We start from the raw sequence: 11,318 nt of genomic DNA on the forward strand, positions 1-11,318 counted from the left end.
GGGGAGGGGGATGCAGCTGGCCCCGTGCTGGCTGCAGTCGTCCCAGCGGGGCCTGGCTTCCACGGGCTCTCCTGCCTCTCTGCCTGCTCTGGAGCAGCGCGTCTGGCAGGGGCGGCAGGAAGGTGCTTCCCAGTGCAGCTGTTCTGGCCGGGGCTGGCAGCGTGGTGGGGTGCCTGGTGAGCCGTGTCTGTGTGGGAGCTGGGGCGTGCAGCCCTGTTTCCCTCTTCTAGTTGTGCTCAGCCTTTTGCGAGCCTCTGGTTTGAGCTGGACTGGCCGACTTGGGGGAAGGGAGGGTCTCAGGTTGGGGGGAACCTAAGCAAAGCGCTCGGCTGTGCCTCTGGCCCATGCAGAGTGGCAGTCGGTGGCACTGGGGTGATGTCTTGCACGTGTGGCTGAAGCCTGGGAGCAGTTACTCCAGAAGATCTGAGGTCGGTGCCATTGCGGGGGATAGGGAGGGTGCAGGCTGAGGTGGGATGCAGTGTCCTGGTGCCTGACATTTTCTCCCTCCTGCAGGACCCGGTACATCAGCACAGAGTTGGGGATGCGACAACGGCTTTTCGTGGGTGTGCTGACCTCCAAGAGCACACTGAACACGCTGGGGGTGGCTGTCAACCGCACGCTGGCCCACCGCCTGGAGCGCCTGGTGTACTTCACAGGCACGCGGGGCCGCAAGGTGCCCCATGGCATGACGGTGGTGACACACAGTGACGAGCGGCCCATCTGGAACATGTACCAGACCATCAGGTACCTTCTGGATCACTACGTGAATGACTTTGACTGGTTCTTCCTGGTGCAGGATGATACCTACACAGAGGCACACCGCATCAGCCGCCTGGTCGCCCACCTCAGCATCGACACCCACCTCTACCTGGGCCGCCCCGAGGAGTTCATCGGTGGGGACACTGAGGGACGCTACTGCTACGGGGGGTTTGGCTACCTGCTGTCCCGCAGCCTCCTCCTGCTCCTGCAGCAGCACCTGGAGAGCTGTCGCAATGACATCCTCAGCGCCCGGCCCGACGAGTGGCTGGGCCGCTGCATTATCGACTACACAGCTGTCAACTGTGCCGAGGAGCATGAGGTAGGTCCTGCAGTGGAGGTAGCCTCCAAGAGCCTGATTCTGGACTGCCTGCCTGCCTTCTTCCCTGTGGCCTCCCATGTCCTGGGGGAACCAGCCCTTGCACCCTGTCATCCTTTGAGCTTGCGGTGCTGACAGCCTGTGGGGTGGGAGCATGGGTCAGGGCTGGCTGTGACCTGTCTCTCCTGGCTGGCACAGGGCCTGCGTTACCACTATTTTGAGCTGGGAAAGAATGTGGACCCTGAGCGGGAGACTGACCTCCGTTTCCAGAGCGCCTTTACTGTTCACCCCGTGCTGGATCCCCTCCAGATGTACCGGCTGCACAAGTACTTTGCACAGGTGGAGCTTGAGAGGACCTACCAGGAGATCCAGCAGCTCCAGGTGAGACCTGGCTTGGCTGGGATGGTCTGGGCTCCTCCTGTCATCCCTGTGAGCTTTCTGGTTGCTCTGTGTCACCTTTCTGCTCCGAGGGTTTCTCATCTGCACCTGCTGTGGGATGGAATCAGCTGAGCCCATGTGGCTGCAGGGGCAGTGGTGCTGGTTGGAGAGCAGCTTTGGACCTGGATGGGTCCTGGAGGTGTGGTGGTGGCTCAGAGTCATAGAGCCAGCAGGGTGCTGAGGTTAGCCAGCAAAAGCTGAGCAGGGTGGGAGAGAGCACAGATCCAGCTGATGGACGTGCTGTCCATATTTGGGGTGCTCTTTGGAGGAAACCTGAGGTGCCAGACAGGAGTCAGGCTGAAGGCAGAGGTGTTCTGCTCTTAGGGCCAGGAGTTGATCTCTTGTGTATCAGGAGTTAGCTTGCCTGCAGCCAGAACTGGAAGACCTACCTGTGCCTGCCTTGGCTCTCACTCCTCCATCTCTCCTCTTGCAGCTGGAGATTCAGAATGCCAGCAGCCTGTCTGCTGACGGGGACCACAGTGCCACGTGGCCCGTTGGCATCCCACCACCCTTCCAGCCCAAAACCCGCTTCGAAGTACTGCGCTGGGACTACTTCACGGAGGAGCAGGTCTATGCCTGTGTAGATGGCTCCCCCAAGTGTGAGCTGCATGGTGTGGACCTGGCCGATGTGGCCGATGTGGTGGCCACAGCCATGGAAGAGCTGAACCGCAAGTACCAGCCGGTGCTCCACGTCCGCAAGCAGCAGCTGGTGAACGGGTACCGGCGCTTTGACCCCACGCGCGGCATGGAGTACACGCTGGACCTCCAGGTGGAGGTGGTCACCCAGAAGGGGCACAGCCGCTCTGTCACCAAGCGTGTGCACCTGGTGCGGCCCCTCAGCGAGGTGGAGATCATCCCCATGCCCTACGTGACGGAGGCCAGCCGCATCAACGTCATCCTGCCGCTGACGGCCCACGACCGGGACCACGCTGCCCACTTTTTGGAGACCTACGCGGCGGCTGCCTTTGAGAGCAGTGAGAATGCAGTGCTCACCTTCCTCTTCATCTATGACCCCTTTGAGGCCCAGCAGGTCACCCAGAATGACATCTTCGCTGCCGTGAAGGCCCAGATAACCGAGTATGAGCGCAAGTATGCAGAGGTGAAGATCCCATGGATCAGTGTTAAGACAGACGCACCCTCCCAGATCAAGGTCATGGACATCATCTCCAAGAAGCATCCCGTGGACACGCTTTTTTTCGTGGCTGGTGTGGGGACGGAGGTCACCGTCGATTTCCTGAACCGCTGCCGGATGAACACCATCAACAACTGGCAGGTCTTCTTCCCCATCCACTTCCAGGGCTACAACCCCGCCATCGCTTACCACAACCAGGTACCGCCAGCTACGCTGGACCTGCTGCGGGACGCGGGGCGCTTTGACCGCGACGTCTTCCACGAAGCCTGTTTCTACAACGCCGACTACATGGCAGCACGCACCCGCATGGCAGGTGACGTGCAGGAGAACGAGGACATCCTGGAGACCCTGGACATCTATGACATGTTCATCAAATACTCCAACCTCCATGTCTTCCGGGCCGTGGAGCCTGCCCTGCTGCAGCGCTACCGGCACCAGGCCTGCAACCCCCGGCTCAGCGAGGAGATCTACCACCGCTGTGTGCAGAGCAGCCTGGAGGGTGTAGGCTCTCGCTCCCAGCTGGCCATGGTGCTTTTCGAGCAGGAGCAGGGGAACAGCACTTGAACCCTGGGGTGCGGAGGGGCTGGCCCTGCCCTGCCTGCCTGCCCACCCCACCTCTTCTGCTGCCCAAATCTGTCTTTCTCCTCCTGGCACCTGCAGGGATAGCTGGTGCCTGAGCTCATGACTTGCCCCGCTGGGGCTACCCGGGCCGGGGTCTGCCAGTCCGGGGTGCACAGGTCCTTCCGGAGCGGCCGTGGCTGTGCAGACCCTGGGGCAAGGCAGGGTTGGAGTTGCTGAGCTGTGAGCTATAACGCCTGGCTTCTCACCCCAGAGCTGCTGGCTGCCAGCCCCATCCCTCCGTTCTGGCCCCGCTGCCCAGCAGGGAGGCGATGGGCTGCCCTGTCCTTGCTGTCTCTCCTCGACTGGAGGCACACAGAGCCCAAGGCCCACCTGCTGCAGGGCCACGACTGCCATGGGGCTGGGGGTGATCTGTCGTGGTTCTCCCAGCGCCCTGGGACAGGGCTGTGTCCCTCGCTTCTTTGGAGCATTGTCCCAGTCATGCAGGTAGGGCTGCATCCCTGCACCTGCCACAGGACAGGGGGATGGGGCACATCGCACCCCAGAAGAGCAATAAAGAGATTGGTTTTGGGGTTTTGCCACTTGGCAACGAGCTAGAGCACTCCCAGCTGGTCAGGGTGGGGGGACTGGGCCAGTGGGGGCACAGGGGGTGCCAGAGGGAATCCTGCTGTATTCACATACCGTAAGCTGCTCCCCATGGGAACCGTGACCCAGGCCGCTTTGGCCTTCGCAGTATTGATAGGACGTCGGAGGTCGCAGCCCTCAGACGAGAGCCTCCTGACAGAGGTGGGAGCCCTCCCCACTGTGGGGCTGCCCTCGGCGTTGGGGGATGCAGTGCCCGGCGCTAGTGGGCATGGCAGAGGGTTTGGCTGCACATCTCCTAAGGAGAAAGCGACTGAGGAGCCGCTCTCTGCTCCTGGTTTGTATTTAATAGTGGGGAGAGGAGGTGGGGGTGCATTTACACTAATAAAATGGAGAGATGAACCAGTGGATCTGGCTGATTCTTCCCTGGGGCACCTCTGGGTGTTCTGTTGGGGATCTGTGTGGTGGTAGGTGCTGGATGCTTGTACAAAATCTGGCGGCAGCTGGCTGGACTGCTTCCTCTCAGGGATGCTGATTCCTTCAAGCTGCTTGCAGGGTGTTCTACCTGAGCTAGCTGGGAGACAACTGCCTCTCCTTAGTGAGGCCAGGGAAGCCCACTGGTTTATGGACAGGTTGACAGGCACTAGGCCAAGCAGACACTTGGAAATGCCAGCTTGAACCCCTTGGGGGCTCACAGCAGGAGTGCTGCACCTCCTCTGATGCTTGGTGCCCCTGGGGCTGTCCTGCTGTAGCTACCTGCTACCAGTTACTGGTGGTGCAGCAGGATGCTGAGCCCCTTGCCACGGGAAGCCCTGGTGCCAGCATGTTGAGCTTTAGGCAATGCCGTCTTGCCTGGTGCCATACGTTTGTGGTCGCACTGACCAGGTTTCTAGCCATGTTCAGCCCCAGCTCCAGCTGGAGAAGGACTGTGGTGAAGGGCTGGTGCAGCTGTGTGTTGTTCCAGTTGTGCTGTCCCCATAACAGCCTCTGTGGGCTCTACATGGGTAATGGGAGACCCCTGGCCCATGTCAGAGCAGAGGTTGGGCGCCTAAGTGGGGTGAGCTCTGCCCTCTACTATCTGGGATCAGCTCTGAAGGAAACTCTCAGGCCAGAAACTCCATACATGCACTGTGTTGAATAATTAGGCCTGGACCTGCCCTCTCTGCATTGGTTTCACCCTTTTCTGTGCTCTTTTGCATCTCGGGGCTTCTCAGCACCTTGTGGTTTTCAGTTTTGTGTTGCGCAGCACACCATGATGCTGCCCTGGACTGTTTCACCACCTACAGCTCCTATTTGCAGTATGAGAAGTGGGCACTGTGTCCTCTGCATGTACTGCCTGCTTCCAGTGTGATTTTCATGGGTCCATGTGCTCTTCCCACCAGCCCTTTGGTTGTCACGTTTTACTTGTTCACAAAACACATGTATCAAAGAGACATCCCCAAGAAAATTAACTGAACCTACTCACTGTTAGTTATTAAGGCTGTTAGTGCTCAGCAAAACATGGAAAGCTCCTGGGCTGTGTGGCATGCCTTCCCCAAAGATATCCTGTTCATGTATTCTTACTCCAGTATTCATATCCATGGTGTAGGAGCTTATATGTATAAATATAATTTTATTATATTTCAGATGATAACTGTTAGCTTGCTCTAAGTATTTCTATTTTTGATCTTCCCCAAGCACATCCTTAATTCCCTTTAAATGTGAATCTGGGACAGAGGGAGCGAGGCGGATGCAGGTGCACTACAGATACATTTCTCCTCTGAAAAGCAGACCTAGGAGTCGAATGTGATTAGGCATTCGAAGATTATCCAAATGGTAATAAAGTAAACCAGCTTCAGATCAAGCTGGTTGCAAAAACACCCCTCAGAATTGTCGTTTAATTGTCGCAAGATGGTCTAGATAGAGTTGCTCTTGCCTCTTCATTGCTGTTTGCCCAGACTGAGTTAGAGCTATTTGCATACTTAACGCTCCGCACTATCAACACCAGCGAAGCTCCCCGTGCTCTGACATACGTACGAGCAAATGACAGTGCTTGTGGCACTCCCAGCATGGTTATTGCTTCATTTTATAAGGAGCTGGCAAGGTTTGAAGCTGCTTTGGTGTTTGCCAGGTTATTTGCAGCATCAAAACACGATGAAACCCTGGGAAAGGATGATCAAAGCTTTGGGAAAGAGTTTCGTGGTGGGAGGGGGCCGGCCATATTGGCTGGGGCCCAGAACAACCTTCCTGCACCTGATTGAAGTAAATGGGATCACTGGGCAACAGCAGAGACCTGTGACAATGGGGACATGGGCCCAACTCTGCTTTGCCCCCTCCCTGCCTGCACAGGCTGGCAGGTGCAGGCAGGGCACTGGACCAGGACAGTGACACTTGAAAGAGGCAGGCAGGAGCAGCCCTGGGTGCTGATGTGGGCAGCTGAGCAGACAGGGACTCTCTACAATCCCTGTTCAGGTTTGACTGGTACTTCCATATGACGTTTGGATTTTTGCACAGACAGTTGCACAGTCAGAGCAGTGAAAGGGCACATTTCCCAATGGGGCAGGAGAAAACACATGTCTGCTGCCCACAGACTTCTGCTTCCCTCAAGAAAATTTTCTAAAGGCGTTACTGGCTCACTGTGACTTTTGAGAAGAGCAATGCAAGTTCCTCTTGGGGACTTTTTTGGAAGAAGGCGTAAGTTCAGAGCAAAGCATGAGAGGAGCTGGCCGGGTGCACTGGGGCTGGGCCAGCTTCCCTTCCTCTCTACTTTGCACCACGACAAGGAAAGGGACTTAAATAGGGGAAAAATCAAGCTGCTGCTCTGCTGTTCTGCTCCCCCCACAATTCTTTTCTGCTGTGCAGTCATGCAGGCATCTCTCTGCAAATGCAGCAGTGAGCCTGTGAGCAGGGAAGGCAAAACCTGCTCCTTTAGCCCTGCTGGGATCATTTCTGGCTGTGCTAAACGCCACAGCAGAGTTACTTCAGTGCCGACAATGTTAGCTCGATTGCTGACCTTTGGGAGGGTGTAGGAAGTGTGGCCGTGCCAGGAGAGTCCTGGAGGGCAAGGGGAAGCACAGTGCCCTTTTGTCCCTGTATTGGGAAGGCCCAGTGGTGCCTCGCTGCCTGTCCTGCAGGAGCAGCTCTGCCGGTCACAGAGCAGGACCCAACCCTAGCTAATGTTTCCTCCTGGCCGTAGGCAAAGGCAGGAGGAGCAGGCAGGGATATGTCAAGCTTTGCCTGTGCCCAATGCCCCAGGCCACAGCCCGATGCACTGCCAAGCCCTTCCAGAGGGTGTGGGGTGTTTTGGCCAGGGGCTCTTCTGGCCAAGCTCAGGGAAATCAGAGCCTTTTTCATGAAGAAGGAAACAGACAGTAGCTGTAAGTGCAGGCAGAGCTGCTGCTGATCTGTACCTGCCCGCAGGGATTTCCCTGCACAGGGGTGTCAGCGCACCCAGCTGTGCCTGGGGACTCCCCTGCAGGGACACACAGCCCCAGCACAGGCAGACTGCAGGAACACAAAACTCTGGGGCTGAGGGGTGGAGAAGCAGGCAGCTGAGTTGAATTGTGATTTTAATTGCCTCCTCTGTTTTTCCAGTCTGCTTGTCCACTGTCTGGGGCTGAGCACTGGAAAGCGAGGGCTGTGTGTCTCCTGCCTGACCTCACCAACGAGCACCACTGGTCTGTTTTCCCAGCAAAGGGGTCTTGGGGAAATGACCAGGAGCAAAGCAGTGAGCTTGGTGCACTCAGTTCATGAGACGCTGAGGGTCACTCCTTTCTCCAGGTGTTGCCTGTCACCACCAGCACCTCCAGGCAGGAAGTGCTTGGGAAGGAGGTGACAGTGTTCTGTTGCACTTCAGGACTCATTTCCAGCCCCTCTGCTCCAAAGCCCAGTGGTTTGGTTTATTTGAAACACATCTTTTCCCTGGGAACAACTTTAATTGTGGTTCATGAGAGTGGAGACATGGTGGGAAGTGGAGATGCCCATCCTGTGGGCAGAAGGGATCCTCGCCAGTGGCTCCATCCTGGTGCCCTCTCCCTGGGGCCTGCCCTGCAGTCTGACGGGGTTGTCACCTCTATGGTGACAGGAACTGTTGCAAGCACAGCTGGTCCTGGCACGGTCAGGTGCCTGGCGTTTGTCCGGAGGGCTGTGCTCGTTGAAATTAAGGGCCTGTTTCACTGTAGTGGATCCTCTTCTAATTATGTCCCAGCTATTTCATGTGGCTCATTATAGATGATTCAAGCAGCGCTGGGCTGGGCTGATGTTGCTTTGCAGCCTGGTGAGCCGTGGGTGGCAATGGCCCTGTCCCTGGGGAGGACCAGACCCCTGGTGGTCCTTGAATGGGTGCAGCATGGGAGAGGGCACCCAGGGGCCACAGTGGTGGGGTTTGGAGTTGGCCCTGGGGTGCCAAATCTGGATCATCCCGCTGATCCTCCTCAGCCTGCCCTGCATCATCTACACTGGGACATCAGGCATGGCACAGGGGCAGGATGGGATGCTGGGGTCACCTCACCTGCCTGTCCTGTTTGCAGACAGTAGGAGACCCTACAGGGGGTGTCATCTCTAGGTGCCACCGGGAAGTTGCCAAATTAAATAACGGAAGCACTGGGAACAACAGATAAAAATCATTTTATGTTAAAACTTTGCTAGGTTACTACTACTGGGCTCCCCAGGACCTGTCCTGAGGCTGCTTTGCCAGCAGCCCTGGGGAGCTGGGATGGGCCATAAACGAGTCTCACCCTTTCCTTTGGCCATGCTTCACTCCAGCTCCTCCAAAATCACCTTTATTTCCTTGTAGGCATAGGGTCTGGCTTTGTGGGGCTTTTTCCAGCAAGCTGCTTACTGGAGCTGGGAGATGTGGTACAGAGTAGCATCTCGGTGAGCTTGGCATAACACTGCACCCAGCCCTCACCCTCCCAGCGCTCCTCAGCCAGCACCACTGCGACCTTCAGGTTTTGTATCAGGATGCAGTCCTTCCCTCATGCCCTCCAGCACCTGCAAAGCCGTGCACTGGGCTCACCACACGATCCTGCTCTCCTCCTGTAAGGCCCTTCGACACATCTCCACTGCAGAGCAGGAGGCAGAACGACTTCTCAGTCACAGCCTTGGTGTGGATGAATGTGGCATTGTGGAAGGGCATCCTCGAGGGACAGATGGGCCTGGACCTGGTGGCAGGGACAGCCTCATCCCAAAGGACCCTAAGGGACCTGATCCTCTTACCAGGTGATGAAATATGTGGAGGATATAGCCATTTCCACGCTTTTCCCTTTAGGACCCAACCCCAGTGCTCCCCTTGCAGGGCATGGTGTGAGCTGTGGGATGGTGTCCTGTGTCCCAGCTGCACCCAGTCAACATGGGCATCTTCAGCCCTCACTGGTTTAGAGGGAAACCTGTGATGGCTGGTGCTGGCAGCCTGCACTGTGAGGCCAGCCGCTGTCTCCTGCTTTGTCCCATTTCTCTGTGCTGCAGGATGGCCAGGGTGGATGGAGAAGGGTCTGGAGAAGGCAAGAGCTGGAGGAGCACCTCTGCTGGGGTCCCCCTTCACCCCCACCCATCCTTCACCTCCCCTGTTTCAGTTTCACCCCTTCCCCCTTAACCACAGCACTCACTGGGGTCCTGCTGGAGGTCTCACTGTAGGACAGCTGATGGTGGTCCTGGGATCTCACCAGCACTGTGCCCCCCTGCCGAGGGACAGGGCCCACAACCCAGAGCAGGTACCAGAGGAGCAAGCAGCTCCTGGCACCATGCTGGTGACCCCATGTGAGGGCAGTGCCAGTGTAAGCACCAACCTTTAACTGAAAGGGACTGTGCCTGGTGCTGGTAACAGGCATGGGAGCGGAGAGGCCATGGGTACCACGGGGGAGCACTCACAAGGAAGTGAGTCCGGCATGAGATCCTGGGTGTTGGCAGAGCTGACGCTCCAGCACAGGGTGTCAGTGGAGCACCCCCCCAAAGCACCATGTTTCTGCTCTCCCATCTGCCCCTCACCCTGCAGCAGTCTCTGGAGGGGCAGGATCCCATCTTCCCCACCCGATAGAGCCCCATGGGGTGCTGGTGGGGTGCCCGCTCTGCCCCAGGGAGTCATTTGAGAGCTGGACTATGGCTCTGGCAGTTCCTGCTGCTGGTGTGCAGCTGTCAACTGCTGCACCTCTCCCGCAAGCTGAGGCTCAAAGAGCTGGGCAGCAGGCAAGACGACCCGGCATGCTGGCTCTCGCAGTGCCCCACATGTGGGTACAGGGCTGTAAAGTGCTCCTTGGGTCCCACCTCCACCTCCCCCAGGGTGAGACCAGCTCCCCACCTCTCTGCCCACCCCCCCAGCCCTGCCTGTTGTCTCCAGCCCTCACAGGTGGCTCCAGACGTACTTGTGCCTCTTTATTAGGGAGCATTTGTACATTTATAAAACAGTGACACACATCTCACATTCACCAGCACGAGAGCGTTCGTGCCGGCCCTCCTGCCATGGTGCCCATGCCCACCCCACCCAGAGCTCACTGCTCCCGCTGGCAGGGATCCACACCCTGCACGTCCCCGCCGCCAGCCACAGACCTCGGTGTAGGGCTGACTGACATGGCCGTGACACATCCCCGGTCTAATGCGTGGCACCCCTCTGGGGACACTCTTGCTTGCAGATGGGTGTGGGGGGATCCCATGGGGACCTGGCACAGGGTGCTCTGGAGGGTCTCCCTGGGGAGCACCGCTGTCTCTGCCCTGCCAGGAGGTTTGCCATGTGTGTCCCCCATGCAGGGGGACATGGGACACCATGCAGCTGGGTGCTTGCACCAATGGGGAACACATTTCCACATGGGTGCACATTCTGGGGGGCTGTTGGGCCTCACATACCCAGAGCCAGGGCTGCTGGGCACATCACCAGGCTGGTGCTCTGGTCCTTGCCCTGCATCTCCCATGTGTGGGGCCTTGGGGGCTGCAAGGATGATGGCTCCTCCTGCATCTATGGCTTTGGCCACAGCATGACATGGCCATGTTCCGTCTGCAAGCACCAGGGATGGGGACCAAGCTGGCAGGGCCAGGGGCCACCTGGCTCAATCCCAGCCTCCCCCAGAGATGCCAAATTCCTGCCCTGGGGTCCCCCCATGTGTGTGTGTTGAGGGGGGCTTTGCCAGCCCACACCCCCTCCTGAGATATTCTGGGGCTGTTTGCCCTGCGCTGGTGTCTGCTACAGTGGAGGGGTAGGAGGCCATGTCAGACAGGACAGGGGGAGTGCTGTGGGTCCTGCCATGGGTCCTGCCGTGGGTCCTGCCATCTCGGGGCAGGCAGGAGGGCTGTGGGTGCCAGTCCTGGCTGAGGCTCCGGCCTGCAGTTTGGGCTCTGGCTGTCCGGGTGGTGCTGGGCACGGGGCACCCTCCTAACTGTGTACAGTCTGGGGGAGGCACAGCGGGTGCTCAGCACCCGGGGGGGTGGGTACATGGTAAGGGGTACGTGCACGGTGAAAAAGAGTGGCGATGGGCAGGGGACTGAGGGCAGGACCTCCCCCATGCCACCTGGGCTGTGTCAGGTGGCTGCACCAAGGGACGAGCC

At 58.2% G+C, this 11,318-nt stretch overlaps 1 protein-coding gene across 1 annotated transcript; it reads left to right on the plus strand.

Moving 5' to 3' along the window:
* The first annotated feature begins 478 nt into the window (after positions 1–478).
* Positions 479–4,232, plus strand: CHPF (chondroitin polymerizing factor). The gene is made up of 3 exons (XM_026852993.1): positions 479–1,078; positions 1,274–1,456; positions 1,947–4,232. The coding sequence occupies exons 1-3, from the start codon at positions 542–544 to the stop codon at positions 3,207–3,209; spliced, it is 1,983 nt and encodes a 660-aa protein (XP_026708794.1). The 5' UTR covers positions 479–541; the 3' UTR covers positions 3,210–4,232.
* Positions 4,233–11,318: the final 7,086 nt, after the last annotated feature.

This window comes from Athene cunicularia (assembly GCF_003259725.1).
Source record: "Athene cunicularia isolate RWA chromosome 7 unlocalized genomic scaffold, athCun1 chr7_part1, whole genome shotgun sequence".
In the NCBI taxonomy this organism is placed as follows: Eukaryota; Metazoa; Chordata; class Aves; order Strigiformes; family Strigidae; genus Athene; species Athene cunicularia.

What these genes read in the sequence shown, in the direction of transcription:
- CHPF (XM_026852993.1), top strand. Translation starts at nt 542, where the DNA reads ATGCGACAACGGCTTTTCGTGGGTGTGCTGACCTCCAAGAGCACACTG. An exon ending in ACTGTGCCGAGGAGCATGAG is followed by an intron (nt 1,079 to 1,273) that starts GTAGGTCCTGCA and finishes TGGCTGGCACAG; the next exon opens with GGCCTGCGTTACCACTATTT. An exon ending in AGGAGATCCAGCAGCTCCAG is followed by an intron (nt 1,457 to 1,946) that starts GTGAGACCTGGC and finishes CTCCTCTTGCAG; the next exon opens with CTGGAGATTCAGAATGCCAG.